Source organism: Limanda limanda, chromosome 1, assembly GCF_963576545.1.
Source record: "Limanda limanda chromosome 1, fLimLim1.1, whole genome shotgun sequence".
Taxonomy (NCBI): domain Eukaryota; kingdom Metazoa; phylum Chordata; class Actinopteri; order Pleuronectiformes; family Pleuronectidae; genus Limanda; species Limanda limanda.
In genome coordinates this window covers 5,981,686-5,998,456 of record NC_083636.1, presented here as the reverse complement: position 1 = coordinate 5,998,456, position 16,771 = coordinate 5,981,686, and the positions used below count along the sequence as shown (strand labels likewise).

General features: G+C 43.5%; 1 protein-coding gene across 1 annotated transcript; it reads right to left on the bottom strand.

Moving 5' to 3' along the window:
• Positions 1-397: 397 nt before the first annotated feature.
• Positions 398-16,689, bottom strand: gsna (gelsolin a). The gene is made up of 16 exons (XM_061069128.1): positions 16,577-16,689; positions 9,875-10,075; positions 7,900-8,054; positions 7,328-7,489; positions 7,061-7,210; positions 6,900-6,989; positions 6,678-6,810; positions 6,190-6,494; positions 5,800-5,933; positions 4,811-4,901; positions 3,243-3,413; positions 2,962-3,136; positions 2,308-2,429; positions 2,109-2,186; positions 1,959-2,019; positions 398-1,164 (listed from the first exon to the last, which is right to left on the bottom strand). Exons 2-16 carry the CDS (start codon positions 10,068-10,070, stop codon positions 995-997), a joined length of 2,193 nt encoding a protein of 730 aa, XP_060925111.1. The 5' UTR covers positions 10,071-10,075; positions 16,577-16,689; the 3' UTR covers positions 398-994.
• Positions 16,690-16,771: the final 82 nt, after the last annotated feature.

Below are 16,771 nucleotides of genomic sequence, written 5' to 3'. Positions count from 1 at the left end.
AATGTAAAATGTGGAGCCCTGGTTTGCTCTGACTTGTTTGATGTTGGAAGTTCGTCACAACTTGACCCATGTTTAATGTGCAATGATATGTTTTATTTATGTATTTATTTCTTGCGGAATCCAAAACTCTCTTACAGAGGTCGTGGTCGCAGCATGACCACGAAGCAGCTTCTCTTCTTCTGTCTCTCACTTCTCTCATCTTTTGATTCAATATTTCATACAAGAGTTATGGTTGTGTTAGTTTTTTTGTACACTTTACTAAAGTTTGATATGGTTTTATCTTCACATGTAAAGACTTGAAATAAAGATTTTATCAAAATCATTTCTTCTTTAGATTTCAGTCTTTCAGAAAAGTGCCTTTGTTAAAAGTGTGTGTAAAAAAAGACATAAGACTTAACATGTTTAATTTAGTTTTATTGAAATGATAACAAGGGAAACCTGAGAAAGTGTCACAGGAGACGTAACTAGCTCGTAAAGCAGCGAAGCGTCGGTTTCCCGTGAAAAGTTTGCAACTGCAGCATCACTCAAGCTTCCTGGGAATAAATCAGCTATTTAAAAAATAAATAGAAGTGTCAAACAAACTGAGGTCTGAAGGAATCCTTCAAGTTCAGCAGTACCTTGTAAAAAGGTTCACGAGTTCCACAGGTTAACTGTAAACTAGAGGAAATAATTTTAAGGCATTGGTTGTATTGCTTTAAATAGGCAGTGGGCTTTTTAATGTCCATTTAAAAAACTGTATTTGTAGCAACTGACTTTAGTGCAAAACCCTACAGGAAGTATGTGTATCTGTTAAAGCTCGATTGTTATTGGTTGGTTAAGAAGTATAATCATCAGTGTAGCGTGTGAGACAAAGTGAAGGAAGACACTAATTTATAGAACTCTATCCTTTTAAAAACAAGAGAATATAAAAAAAAAAAATAAACGACAAAACTGCGGCTGGAAAAGTCTTAATGATTGTGGCGGAGCAGGGAGAGGGGAGGAGTTAGGGGACGGCTCACAGGGCCAGTTCAGCCATAGCGCGCTCCAGGGGGTCGCTGGTCCAGTAGTCGTGGTCCCAGCCCAGGAACCAGCCGGAGAAGGTGGGCGGCTCGAAGCCTTGCTTGATCTTGACGATGGGCGTCCTGCGGTCTCTGTTGGCCGGATCCGTCTCGATGTAACGGACGGCTGAGGGAGGAGGAGAGAAATGATTACTGAGGACCGAAGAGAACATGCAGAACAAAACCACAGGGATGTGGAACCTGTTAGGATTTCAAACTTTTAACTATAGTCTCTGCTGACAGAATTCCAACCAAATAAAGCTAGAGACAGTTTTAGCTAGACATTAGGCATTCATACAAATGATTTTAATAATAACCTTTTCCTTCCTAGGGTTTAATCTACAAATTAGAAATGTGTGTGCGTCACGAAGTTCTGGAGGTCGGACAGAGCGACTCTGTTGACTTCATTCCGGGACATTGTTTGGGTTCAGTTGTTGCGAATGTTTACACAGTCAGGTTTGTTTTGATATAGCTGAAACCGTTTTGGCCCGTCATGGCATCTGCTGAATCAAGGCCTTTAATGAAGTAAACAGGTTGCCGAGCAACTATAGCGTCATTTGGAGTGTCTCACTGTTCTACTTCCGTATTCCAAAAGCCAGGAGGATGGCTTACGCTTGCGCACTTCCGAGGAGGGAGGAACGAAGATCTACTGCTATAAAATAGACAGGCGCCGGATGTTCGTGGCGCTCTAATACAACTAGTGTGTGGAGGCCCATTGCTTTGCTGTAACCTGTTCATTGTTTCCTAAATAAATTCTTGATTGAACAACTGAATTCGGCTCATCTTCTCTTAAAGGATAAACAAACACGTTTAACAAACCAGACTTTTGTAAGTGCAGTATTTTCTTGGGATTCACAATTTAAATATGACTATGACGTGTTTTTTATTTTGCAAAATGATGATAATACGATTTTTTTTTACCAGATGCCATGGCTTCAGTCTTCTCTTCCTCTTGGGCCTCGATTCCGATCCAGACAAACACCTTAAGAAATAGAAATGGTTTGTGCATGTTCTCTCTTTTCATTACACTGATTTTGAATCCATGTCTCTCCAGAGCTCTGGTGGCTTTACCTGATCCCAGGTGTCGAGGATCATGACATCATCCGTGGCGAGGTCTTCCTGGGTCATCTCCCCGGGTACCTCCTCAATCTGACACGCATGATCATTTCATTAATGTGCTGTGGCCTCAGAGCAGTACATGTACATGCATGTTGTATAATTCTGTCTGATTTAAAGGGTCGGTTCACTGAGTTTCTCTTGAAATACTCACGATGAAGTTTCCTGTTTTATTGGAGCAGGCGAAGAGTCTGGGTGGATGAGCGTCCATCTTGTCCTTGAGTCTGGTCGACGTGCGATAATCGGCTTTTCCTCCCAGAGCTTCCCAGAACTGATCTGTGGTGACGACACACACACACACACATACACACACAATTTATCCAACATCAAACATGATAATATGATTTTAATATTTACATATGAATCACAGAGGCAGTAAAGTAGTGTCAAAGATATGTTAACGTACAGTGTTACTCAAATCACAGCAGGAATTTGGTTTTGTTGTCTTGAGCTCATAGAAATAAAATGTTGCATTTTGTCTTTTGGAGCTTTTAAGAACTGAAGCCGTTTCTTAAAAGCAAGGCTTTAATTAAAAATTCAATCTGCTGTGTTTTAGCCTGAGGTTCTATAATCCAGTTTCTTTTAGAGCTTTGAAGCATCACAAGCTCACTGATACAATCTAGAGGGGCGAGACAATCACGGCTTTGTTTTAATATGGATGAACATGAGCTACAAGAAACAAAAAGAAAACTACTTCAGACGGAAGAGCTACATTTTCACAGCTTGACCACAGATATAACTCTGTAACACAACTATTATATTCTGCTTTAAAATAAACATGAGAGAACAGTATCCTGAGCTTCCTCACCGGCCTCTCCTCCCTCCGACAGCTCGGAGACCGACGCTCCCAGGATGTCGCTCAGCTGCTGAGCTCCCTGCTTCTCCGTGTCGCTGGCGCCGACGCCCACCCACACGAAGGAGTCACCGGGGGTCACCAGGATGAACGCGTCGTTGGAGTTCAGGTTGGACGCCACCGCATCAAGCTGCAGAAACACACAGGTCCTTCAGGTTAACTTCCATTTACAGAATATCACCGGGCTTGTGCTTTAGAATGACGACATTTGAAGGTGGCGTCGGGTGCTCTCTTACCTCCACAGCTCTGGTGTGTCCTGCAGAGTTGGATCGCACCTGGAAGAGTCGAGTCTCCGCAGCGGCCGACTGACCTCCCTCTCTGGACGTGCCCCCCTTGTACACCACCATGGGCTGTCCTCCAAACAGACTCATCAGGTGGGCGGGCTCCTTCCCCTGCACCACCCTCACCTGGTACGACAACACCACAGTGAGCGCTCGGGGGCGACAGGATGGTGGTTACAGTAAAAACACTTCATGCATTAACAATATGTACAGAAATGCTGCATTCCCCTGTGCAGACACAAGATGGCGGCACCGAGCTGTGCGGCCTGTGTCACAAAGTGATGAAAGTCAGTTACGTGAAATTTGGAAACTTTGATGACGCAGAACTATGTCTGAAAAGTTTTGTGAGTCTTTGGTCTGAAGCTTTTGTTATAAATGTTGATGGAGGTGAGGTCGTGCAGTCAACTGTGACGAGTCTGTAGAGTTTACATGTTGTAGTTCATGTTTATAGAAAATTCAATAGATTCAGATGATTGGATTCTTCATAAGTTGATATTTGTATTTTTTGGTTTCTCGACTGGACCAAAACGTAGAGATTGTAGGCTACTGGTATCAATAAACATTCAAACCAATCCAAACGATTCTCAAACGATACCCGGGACATAACCAAAGTGAATTAAAGTGTAGTTAGTTAGACACAAAAAAGTGACATCTGCACGACAGCTGTTCTTTATTGTTAAAGTGAGAGCTGGGAAACACCTGGAAAAATAAACGTGACATTTGCAGCACTGGATGGATTCAAACACACACACACACACACACACACACAGTTTCATGCTGTCACAGCAAAGACACACACAGGTTGTACATGCAAAGTAAAGACACACCAGTGGAGTGAAGTGCAGAAATGAATGAATGAAATGAAAACTATTTTATGAGCTGTTCTGTTACTTCCTAAATCACATTGTGTTTGTGCATCTAACAAACATTAAGACTCAGTGACCGTAGACACAGTGTTGCTCTGATTTCAGCTCCGGGCGGAGAGAGAGAGGAAACGGAGGAGGAGAGAACCTCCCATCAACACCTGCATCTCAATGTCCTGTTTGTGTTTGACCGAGAAGATTTCAATGTAGATTTGATCGATTTCATTATCACATTCAAGGCCATTTAAAGCCCTTTTTGGTCTCATGATATTTGTATATATCTTTTTGTTGTTTTATTCTTTTTATCTCTGGCTCTGGACCAAACCGTTTTGAGTTATCAGGAGGAAGAGGAGCAGGAAATGAACGGAAAAGTACCTGAGTGGTAATAGGAGCACCGACAACCTAAAGGCACAGAAAAGGTCAGAACCCAAGCGGGAAAGAAGCAGCAGCAGCAGCAGCAGCAGGAGGAGGAAGAGGAGGAGGAAGAGGAGGAGGAGGAACCAGGAGGGGAGGACACAGAGTCAGAGGATTTAAGGTCAGACAGGAGGTGAATGAGCTGAGTAGGTCAGGGGAAAAATTAATAACAGGAATGATCAAATGAAGATAAGCTGGTGAGAAGGAGAAAGCGAACAGACACGCTGAGGGAAGGAGGTGTTTCACCTGGACAGGACCACCGCCGAGCTCCTCGTCCAGCTGGGCCCCGAGGATCGCTGAGGCGCCGATCTCGTCCTGACTGGAGTCCGCTCCCTGCCTGGAGAACAGGTCATTCAGTCAAGAGGCTGCACAAACTGCACGCCTCCGCCAAGGGGCTGATGTTTTCATCTGCGTTTGATTGTTTATTTATGTGTTCGCAGGATTACGCTTAAATTTACAATACAGATAGATAGATAGATAGATAGATAGATAGATAGATAGATAGATAGATAGATAGATAGATAGATAGATAGATAGATAGATAGATAGATAGATAGATAGATAGATAGATAGATAGATAGATAGATAGATAGATAGATAGATAGATAGATAGATAGATAGATAGATAGATAGATAGATAGATAGATAGATAGATAGATAGATAGATAGATAGATAGATTACTTTATTCATCCCCGAAGGGAAATTAAGTCGTCATAGCAGCCGGTATATTTGAATACAAAAAAATACAATACAATAGAATAAAAGAAAAAATATTGAGGTAGAAAGAATAAAAACAGAAACACAAGATAAATAGGTAGATAAGGTGCAGTGGCAAGATGATGGTAATAGTACTGATGATATGATGGTAATGTTATCGTTAGACAGTATATAAAAATAGTACAGTATATATATATATATATATATATATATATATAGTATATAATATAACATAATATATATTTATATATGATAGTAATTATACCAATATAATAGCAGTAAATAGTAATAATGGCAGCAACAGTATATAGAATAATAATAGTAAATATAATAATAATAATAATAATAATAATAATAACATGTACACATGTATAAATATGTGTATATACACTTATATATACAAAGAATATACAGGGAGTATGATATAATACGATGTGATATATAGTAGAGGTATAAATATAAGTATTTGACTATACAATGACCATGACATGATGACCATGACCCCTCGTATTCTCACCACATGTAGATGATGTGTCCCCGGCGTCCTCCGTGCTGGTAGTTGTACAGGATGATGTAACTGTCTCCTCCGTAGAACTGTCCATGTGTGGACGGATCCACCTCCAACTTGTCGGATCCCTCAATCCGCCAGATCTGTCAACAAAAACAAAAAATCATGAGAAATCAAGCTGTGAGATGATTCTTTTAAATATTTTATTTAATTCTTTAAAATAAACTCATGTAAGCTGACATCATGAATTCATATTTAGCAGGCTTAGGGTTTTCCACAAGGGGGAGCAGTTCTTTGATTGTCAGAATAATTCTACGCCTGCGCCCCCTACAGGATTAAAACAGCTGGAACCAGGAGCACCGGGTCACCAGCATCACTGACCCCCCTCCCTCCTCTCACCTGTTTCTCGCCGCTGCCGTCGTCCACCATGCCGTGCTGCGCTGCCATGGCGGCGGAGTCGTGCAGGCCGGCGGCGTCGAAGGCCACCTTCTCGATCTTGGCGATGCTGTTGGCGATGTAGGCGACGCCCAGGCCCTGGGTCTGATCCCTGTCCCGCCAGTTTTTGAAGAACTGCTTGAAGAGCGGCGTCTCGCCCATCTCCGGCAGGATCTGCACCTGCGTGTGTTTGGGGTAACCCATCTTCTTGATGAACTCTTCCGCCGCCTTCATCGCCGCCTTTCGCTCGTCCATGTTTGCATCTTTGCCTGTTGAAGCAGAGATAGTAAGGATTATTACATTTAGTCAGAAAGTATTGCAGTTTTTATCCCCACCATCTACGTTTGTGTAGACAAAAGTACTCAACCGATTTCCACGAGATCTACCTGTGACCGTGAACCATTGTAGAATGAACATCGTTCTTGTGAATTCACTGAAGCTCCTTCACTGACCTTTCCAGACGAAGATCTTGCCGGCTGGGCCGTGGTCCAGGATGAAGCAGTCACCGGACTCCAGGGCGCTCTGAGCGAACGGGTTCTCTGCAGCCACCAGTGCGATGGTCATGCCTCCACTGGCGTTGGACACCTGTAGAGTGAAAGTAATGAAACCTATATAACCACAGGTATGACATGTTAGAAAACCTCTGCATCTGAGGCGTGACCCATGTCTCTCACCTTGTAGAGTTTGGCCATCTTCCTGTTGGCGGCGTCGGCCTTGATGTCGTCTGAGCCTCCTTCAGGCAGATCTGGTTTTGGACCTAAAACCTGAGAAGAAGCAGCGGTTTTAACACAAGTTTCTCGCAGTGGAAATAAGACTCTTGACTCCCTGTTCTCACCTCTAACATCTTCTCTCTCTCCGTCCCCTCCTCGCAGACGTAGACCCGAGCCCTGCCGCTGCGCTCGTTGTCACGGATACCCTTGGCGACCTGCGTGGCCTTCAGCTTCTCGAAGCGGTTGCTCTGGGAGCCGCACCACTGGTAGATCTCCTGTTCATCAACAACAGGAAAGAGCAGCAGAGCAGGTGAAGATACAACGTTATTAGTGTTGTATATTGTTTTAATCATTATTTAATATTCAGTATTAATCTGCTCGGTCTGACTCACATTTCCCAGGTCCAGGATGAAACAGTCTCCCTGGTTGAAGCTGTCCCAGCTCACTGCCACCTCTGTGGCCCTGACAGAACGACGACCTTTGACCTGGAACACCCGCTGCACGACCACCTCGTTGGTGACCACGTGCTTGAACCCAGAGGCCACACCTCCTTTCTGTAAGGTAAGAGTTGCACGTCAGAAAATTCAAAATAAAACCCTGAAACTTAAAGATTTAAACCAAACTAGAATCGTTTTAATTCTTATTAATTAATTCTTAAAGACATAACAACACAGGTGAACTATTATACAGGTGCCGATTGACAATTCTGATTATATTTTATTACTTTTAATGATTAGAACATAATAACAATACTTTTAATGTATATTTGGAAAAATAAAAAAATATATTGTATCATGAATGACTGGATCTTCCCAATTTTAACACTAACTAAATTAAAAACGCAGTTTATCATTTAAAATGTGATGAAATATTTCAGCTTAAACAACTTCAACTAATAAACAGGCAGGTTTGAAATGCACCAAACCAGAAGCACTGTGCCATCTTCATGGCAGATGGATCTCACCATGTATTTGATTCCAGACTTGAAGTAGCCCAGAAAGGTTTTGGACTCGTGTCCCTGGACCTCGCGGTACTGGATGGGTTTCCCCCCGAGGAAGTCGTCCATCTGGACGGTGAAGATGGCCGCCGAGCCGCTCTCATCCTGGGAGCAGAGGTCACCTGCGCCAAGAGAAACGTCCATTATTTATCCTCTAGTCTCATTCAGTCTAACTCCAGATCCACACAGAGAGAGAGTCACATTCTGTGTTTCTGTCACTGACGACTCAGGAGATCGATGAGTGGCAGCGGCGGGGGGGGGGGTCGGATCCAGCAGACACATTAATATATGAAACATTTTTCTATTCCCGGTCACACGGTGAGTTACATCAGATCCTGTTTACTGCTAAATGTTGTTTCCAGGATCAATCACGTCGACTAAAAGCACATAGAGTCGATAAAGGAAAAAAGAGCAGACTCAGCTTCTGTCGCTCCAAACTAAATCCTAATGAATGCCCCCCCCCCCCTTCTCGTTTACAGGAGCCACAAACCAGTCTGACCTCTGACCCCATCTGTATTCAAGAGTGTGGTCTTTCAGTTTTAGAGCAGGACGTATTAATTAGTGTGAGAAGGGCTTTAAGTATAAGCTTTACAAAATCTAAAAGATAAATCATTGAGTCCTGCTCTGGAATAAAGATGGAAAAAAACTACAACATAATATATAAAAAATATTTTGAGTTTCATGCATTTAAGAGGAGCTGCATGACTTCATAGTTTTAGTTTGAATTTGCTAAAGAAAGTTATCCCAACAAAGTAAAAATGCTGCTTTATTGCCTCTAATCAGACTCAGCTTCTGTCGCTCCAAACGAAATCCTAATAAATGCCCCCCCCCTCTTCTCGTTTACAGGAGCCACAAATCAGTCTGACCTCTGACCCCATCTGTATTCTAGACTGTGGTGTTTCAGTTATAGAGCAGGACGTATTGATTTGTGTGAGAGGGGCTTTAAGTGAAAGCTTTACAAAATCTAAAAGATAAATCATTGAGTCCTGCTCTGGAATAAAGATGGAAAAAACTACAACATAAAATATGAAAAACATTTAGAGTTTCATGCATTTAAGAGGAGCTGCATGACTTCATAGTTTTAGTTTGAATTTGCCAAAGAAAGTTATCCCAACAAAGTAAAAATGCTGCTTTATTGCCTCTAATCAGACTCAGCTTCTGTCGTTCCAAACGAAATCCTAATAAATGCCCCCCCTCCCCCTTCTCGTTTACAGGAGCCAAAAACCAGTCTGACCTCTGACCCCATCTGTATTCTAGACTGTGGTCTTTCAGTTTTAGAGCAGGACGTAGTGATTTGTGTGAGAGGGGCTTGAAGTGAAAGCTTTACAAAATCTAAAAGATAAATCATTGAGTCCTGCTCTGGAATAAAGCATAATATATAAAAAATATTTTGAGTTTCATGCATTTAAGAGGAGATGCAAAACTTCATAGTTAGGGCCCGAGCACTGACATCAAAGGTCAGGTGAGGCCCTATTGAAATTGTAAGGATTATTATTATTATAATCAGGCAAATGAATTGGCTTTTTGAGGGACTTACCATGCTCAAATTCTTACCAAAATTTGCAGAAAGTTAGAAAGTGGTGAAAATTTACGTATTCTGAAGGAATTTTCAATGGGCGTCGCAAAATGGCTCAACGGTGCCCCCGAGACCCCTGGAACGTGTTCACATCGACCGGTCTTCACAAAAATCAATATACAGGTGTATCATGACCAGACAAACAAAAAAGTATGCAGGTGCAGTTGGAAAAACACAACAGGAAGCCTGCTATTTTGCATTTAGTGGCCATTTTGGCCATATTCCACATTTTTACTTTGATGTACTTGTACTTTTAGTTTGAATTTGCTAAAGAAAGTTATCACAACAAAGTAAAAATGCTGCTTTATTGCCTCTAATCTCATCGTCTCTCTTTCAGTAGCAGTGTCTGTGATTGGCTGCACTCACCCAACCAGAAGTGGAGGTCGAACTGCAGGTTGCCCGAGCGCTGTTTGATGGTGTTCAGGATGAGGTAGGCGTCTCCGGTGTAAAATCCGCCGCACAGGTTCTCTGGCACCGGCACCAGGTCAAAGTTCTCCACCCTCCACACCTGGAGGCCCGTCTTCTGTCCAGCCCGCTCAAACTCTGGGTGATGCGCTGCCATCCTGCCTGCGGAGAGAAACACGGCGACACCTGAGATTTAAGTGCTTTCCCGACACGTTCCCGTGGCAACAAGCCGTATCGTCACAAATCCGTGGATCAAACACAGATAAAAGTCGTAAAGCTTTGTAATAACCTTTGAAAAGTGCGACTGGGAGGTTGTTATTTGCTCTGGAAAATAAGAAGCCACCCCCTCTTAAGGCCGAGCTGTCACCATGGATACAAAGATAAAGTTTAGGGTTATAGTTAGATATTAATGCTCAGCAGCGTGAGTCACTGGAGCCCCGTGCACTGGGTGTTTCCCCCGGTGAGAAGGAAGAGGAAGTCAGAGGGAGTCATGAGGGCCAGTGACGCTGGCAGAAGAAACACTCTGTATTAATATCTATCTATAAAAGACACTGATTCATAACGAGATATTTTTATTCTTTCAACTTTCCTGACTATATTCACAGAGACTCAGATAACTGCTCACTATGGGAGGGAGAAAATCATAAATCAACACAATGGAAAAACAGAAAAACCTGCAGAAAGGAGCGGTGGGGGGGTCAAATTCCTTCAATTCAAAAGATAAATAAGTCAGTGATTGAGAAATCTTACACACACAGTCAACCAATCACGAGATGTTCTCAGGATCTTGTTTTTATTGCATCAAACAACAAATTAAAAACCACCATTACATCATCAGTGTCATTAGAGCGACCTACAATGACAGAAAGCATCATGGATGGCCACCAGGGGGCGAGTTAGATGTTTTGGCTTCCCTTTTTTGCAGCAGTTATGTCGTCCATCTTTATAACTTCTCTCCATATTCAAGCTCTTAAACATCTGGACGCTAAACTTCCCATAATCCATTTCCTCAGACATATTTGCGTCAGATCCTCCTCATCATTGATTGTCCACATTTCAAAAAGCACTTCCTGTTATGAATGAGTCATCTTAAAACACAGCAGCTCCATCAGAATAACAGAAACCTTGATTGGTCTCTCAGGGACGAATTACATCATGTTGCCAACGGACACATCAGCAGTCAAGTTAATTCATTAACGCTCCCACGATACACTTGAGTCGTATCTAAGAGCAGAAAGGACACATGGCGCCGGATCAAGTGTCTGAAGTACGTGTCTGTGCAGCATGAGGTCTGCAGGCCTCTGCTGCAATCTGAACGAGGTAAAATTAAATGACTCAGCAATTTCTGAGTCATTTGTGATCATATTTCACGTGTCAATCTCAGAGAATTTCAAATAATTTATGAGGTGGGGTTTGGCTTAAACATGATGTTGAAGGACTCCTCTGCTGTAAAATGAAAGTAATTGTTACTCTTCATATTTGTTGAAGTGATGGAAACGGGTCAGTTCAATTTCCTTTGCAGAAATATTTAGATCTGACTTGTATTTTCTACTTAACATTTTAACACTTCCACATTTAACAGGCAGACTTTCTACTTTTGACTCCCTTATCTCTCTTTGACAGATGTATAGTAACTGTTTTGTGGTTAAACCTAAATGTTTCTTATGACGCAATCCGCTCTGTGAAGCAACACTGCTCCGAGGTGGCGTGTGTGTTTGCAGCAGACTCTGACGCATACACACACACACACACACACACACACACACACACACACACACACACACACACACACACACACACACACACACACACACACACACACACACACACACACACACACAGGCTCCATATGAATTGATGGTTGGCACAGTAAACACTGCACAGAGATTGTAAACAGTTTCTAAACAGTGGAGCCGTGTTCTCAAATTAGAACGTCACGTCTCTGAAAAGAGCTCCTGTGGCCTCCTGCTGCATTTTGTCCAGATTTCACTCGCTCAGGTATCCACCAAAAAACACAGACTGGAGGTCACGTAGTTCGTTATGAACCCAGATTCTAGTTTTACACTGGAATGCTGCTCGGATCCGCCGCTGTTCAATTTGCACGACTAACCGTCCGCACTGGAACAAGAATCGCTCATTCTTCTTCGCGGCGCTCTGCCCACAAACATGGCAGGAATCTGCTGCTCGCCCTGGAAAAGGGAAGTGGCCAGGCCAAAGAAATGTGGGGTTCCCCCCCCCCCATCTCTGCTGTTATGCAACAGTCAGACTCACGTTCAGCAGCTGTGGCGTGTTCCCACATGGAAAGATATGTGGATTGGTTTGGCAACAACCATTTTCACAGTCAAGTTTCCTGAATTTTGAAACTACATTGCAAACCTCTGCCAAGGCCCAACAGTTCCATTATGAAACCACATTTGAATCCACTAGAGCCACATTTTTATTTGCATAGATATCAGTTCCCTGCCTGATTATTTTCCTGGGGAATTAGTGAAAATGTCCCAAAACTCCCAATCTCACAATGTTAAAGATAAAATCACAATAACAAACAATCTGCATTAGCCCGTGATCCGTGCCCATGCCAAGATTTAACGGGTTCTTTCTTTGGACCATGTCCCATCATTCCACCCGTTTTCCTGGGAATGTGTGCAGCCGTTTTTGTGTCATCCTGCTCACAAACAAACAGACGGAGGTGAAAACACAACCTCATTGGGTCACACTGTGAAGACGTTTGTAGCCTGAACGTCCACGACTCTGCAGCATCTGTGTCCTGGTTTGACCGGACCAAGAAGATCTGGGGCTGCTGGGGAACGATGAGTCGTTATAGTTTGATAGAGGACGTGGAAAAGCTGAATTTTCCTAAAGACGCCTGGTGGAAACTTTCCACCTGGGTGACGCCTGAATCCCACTTAAGTCAGACAGCATCTGTGGCCACGGGGGAACACTTATAGTTGGAAAAACTGTTCTTTCTGTGACGTTAAACCTTTGACCGATCAGCCGAAGAAATAAATCAGCTGGAGTTCCATCCACGTACTGTCGAGTTGTCTTGTTCACACACCGACACAGAGACAGGGGTGGAAACAATATTTCTCCGCTTCCAGCTACGCAGGTTAACAATAAGTTCCCAGTCAGCTCGTAATAAATCAGTTACTTCTTTATAACATTACAACCATTCATTAACTTCCCTCACACCTTGTAATATGCCAACAGCTGGAACGCAGAGATGTGAGATAAGTAAGAGGATCCTGTTTGACACAGGGACGGATGTAAAACACTGTCGCTCCTATAAAAACCTAAAAACACCTAAAACTGCAGTAATGAGACACACATGGAGTATATACCGGCATAGAGATCAACAGGAAAACTTCATTTTTAAGTTGCTTGAAGTAAAGTTTTGCACCTTTGCTTTCATATGGGGTGAAATGTCTCTGACTCAACCCTCATGATTACTGTTTAAGAAGCACACAGAATAGATCTCTTTCTTAAAGTCTGAAAATAGAGACGTCTGAAAGAACTTGACTTGTTTAAGGAAACTGTGCTTTTCATCCAACAAAAGCCACACACCTTTACCCTGAGTAGTCCCGCTCACTGGAAACCTCACTTTAGTGCAACTTCATTATCTGCAGATTCTCGGTGGTGCTGAATAAATACGACTGCCTTTGACTGTGAGCTTCGTGTGATGGAGTGAAATCTTCTGTGTGTCGCTGCAAATGAAAGCTGCTTCATCCCGGAGTTAGATTCTGTCAGTGACTTAATAAAGGAAACATCAGCTTCTGGTTCACCTCACGCTTTGAAGGATCACAGCTTATATTAGAGAAATGAAAGCTAAAGAATCTAACAGGGACACAAAGTTTACATTTTTAAAGAATAAATCCTTGTGTCAGTGTGATTTTTTTTAATAAAGGGCAGCAGCTGAATTAAAAACAACATTATTAAATATTCCAGGTTGGATAAAAGCCATTTTTCAGATACCAACTCCGCAGAATGTCCGCACAATCGGGTCCAGAGGTTTTCCGGAGTTTGTCTTTCACATAAGAAGAACGCACCAGGAGATCGTCCAAGTCAGACACGTTCACAAAAAACGTGAACATCTCTGGAGCGTTCAGGTGACATGATGTAGAACTTCTTCTGCAGAAATCACGTGTTTTCGTTTACAACACATCGACACCTCTTTTCCATCAAGCGATATTTTCATTTGTTTTGTTATTATTTTAAGTTTTGTGTCCATCGCGTGTTTCAAACGTCCCTAACACGTCCACACTTGAGACATTATCCGGAGTTTTGACACGTGAACTGGCAGGAAAACCTCTGGAGAAAACCTGTAGCAACTAACCCGGACATTTGGGAATCCTTTCAGGAGATAATCTGGAGTTCAGTGCGTGTCTGAAAGCAGCTATTAGAGGGACGGTGGTTTGACTCAACACACACAGCTACAGGCTGAAATAGAACAGGTCACATGACTTTCGGTCGACGCAGGCCTGCTGGTAGGAGCAGGCGTCGCCCGCAGGCCAGCCCACTGCTCTGCTGTGATATATGTGGAGTTCCTACACCCTCATGCCTCTTTGTGCCCCCCCGAGCTCCAAACAAACATGGAGTGGGCCTGTCATTCCATCCACAGTTATTCACTCCCCTCCCCCATTTTCACCAGCCTCTCTTTTGTGTCTGCCCCTGCTCGGGGGCCTGAGTCAAAACACAACCACTTGATCCATTACGCAGATAGTGAAAAGTGGATTCTTGTGACAGTGGCACCCTTGTGATTCCTGTTTTAGAGTTAAAAACAAGCAGATAAATAGTTGTTATGTGTGAAATCTGGGTTTCTGGGCTCAAACTGAACGCCTGTACTGAGGAGTTTTTCCCAAAAGAAAAAAGGTTGTTCCCTCAGGGAGGGAAATTCTTGATGACTCATTTTCTCCGTGCACTCTGCTCTCAGACTCTCGAGGTCTCTTCAGCTGCTTCGCAACTTGCCCGGGACACATCAGATGACACGGACACGACACTTTAATAGCCCCTGTACACCGCTCATGTTCCCTTTCATCTGTTTGCACAATGTAGAACAAGCAGAACCAAAATGACTGTTTATGACTTTGTAAATAACAGCCCTGATACACAGATGGTTATTAAAGGATACGAGAGGGCTGTGTCACCAGGAACCAGTTTTATCTGCTTTCAGAACTGAAGTCTAACCCTTCCTGGAGGGGCTGCATGTGATAATGCAAATGTCAAAGTCTGTAGCACGGGACATTTTCACGCCCAACATCATGACCTGTGATACTGTTTCAAAGATGTGTGATCATTCTCTGATCTGCTGCAGTTTACAGAACTTAAACCTTCAGTTGGAAAGAGACATCTGATGATTCCCATTAAAATTAAGCGTTATTCGGTTAAAATGTTAAGTTTAATGAATGGATTTAATTCAGTGTGTAGTCAGGACCTGTTTCACACTGACATGCACGTATTCAAACTCTGAAACAATGATTATATTAAGCAGCCATAGCCCAGTTTGAATATGGACATCTCATATTTCCATATCATCCTCCCTTACGGGTTTTACAGCAGCACAACAAATGTTTATCCTCTTTTGCAACTGTAAGAAAACAAGGAGGACAATCGCTGCAAAACCACAACAGCTTGTTTGTCAGGAAACAATTTTTCATATGAGGGACAATCTCCTAAATTAAGGTTTTCCGGCTGGCAGAGGGCGGCACATGGAAACTTTTTGGCGACTTCACAGATGCTGTATCCGTGTTTACCGCCGTGTTTCCTGCCCCAGATGAGGCTGGTTGCAATCAACGAGATGATGAGTTTGATAAACATGATGATTTCATCAATATGTCCTTTCTTTCACTGAGGATCACATGTCTGCAGACCAGCTCAGCTGTCCCATAGTGCACACAGTTGTTTGAGGCTGAAACAGAGAAGGGGTGCAGCTCTGCGGTTGAATTCAGGCATCCCATAATCTCTGTCTGCCTGCACAGCTGAGTCAGGGGGGGTCTGACACGGTGCTTCCTGATTGGCTGGAGACCTTTGTGAGACAGACATATATTGACCACACTGACACACTCCTCGCGGCTGCTGCTGCAAACACCCACACACACACACACACAGGATTCTGTGAGCAACTTCCTCAAGCTCACTATTTGGTTGTGCGTTCCCACGGCAACCAGAGATGCCTCCTCCTCTCAAAAGAAGAGGCAGCTGCTGAGGAGACCCCCTCCTGCTTCCTCCTGTTTCCTCCTCAGCTGCTCAGTAAATTATTATTTATTTTACTGTAAAGCAGCTTAACTCAACTTGTTCCCTTCTCTCCTGTCTGTGTAGCCTGAAATTATTGTTCACACACTGAACAGAGTTAATTTAAGGTGGAACCAGGGAGTTTCAGCAGCTTTGTCCATATATGGCAGCAGCTGCGTTTGGACGATGAAGAGCCTGGTTGGCAGAAAACAACCTGTTTGTTTTAAACCCATTTTATCACCATCTTTAACACACGTAACCATTTTACGCACAGGAAGGAGACGAATGGCCACGTTACGCTCGTTTTGCGCAGCTTGGATGACAAAAGAACGGGAGGTAACGGTGCACTATCCTGTGATTAAGGCGTCGGATTACTGCGCAGAAATCTGTGCCACAGCCTGGAGAGGGAGAAGCGAAGTGGGCGCTTGTTTCACTCACCTGGACGCGGAGCTTTGGATCAGAAACAGACGGACGGGTTCGGCTGTGGTTCGGTCGGGTTCGTGTGGAGCTGCAGGCGGAGCGGGGAGGCGTCGGGTCGGCGGAACAGCGCAGAGAAGAGCCGCTGTTTATGAATGTGTCCCGGGACACTCCCCGTTATGACCCTCCCCTGCTGGGCCTGCACCGCCTGCAGTG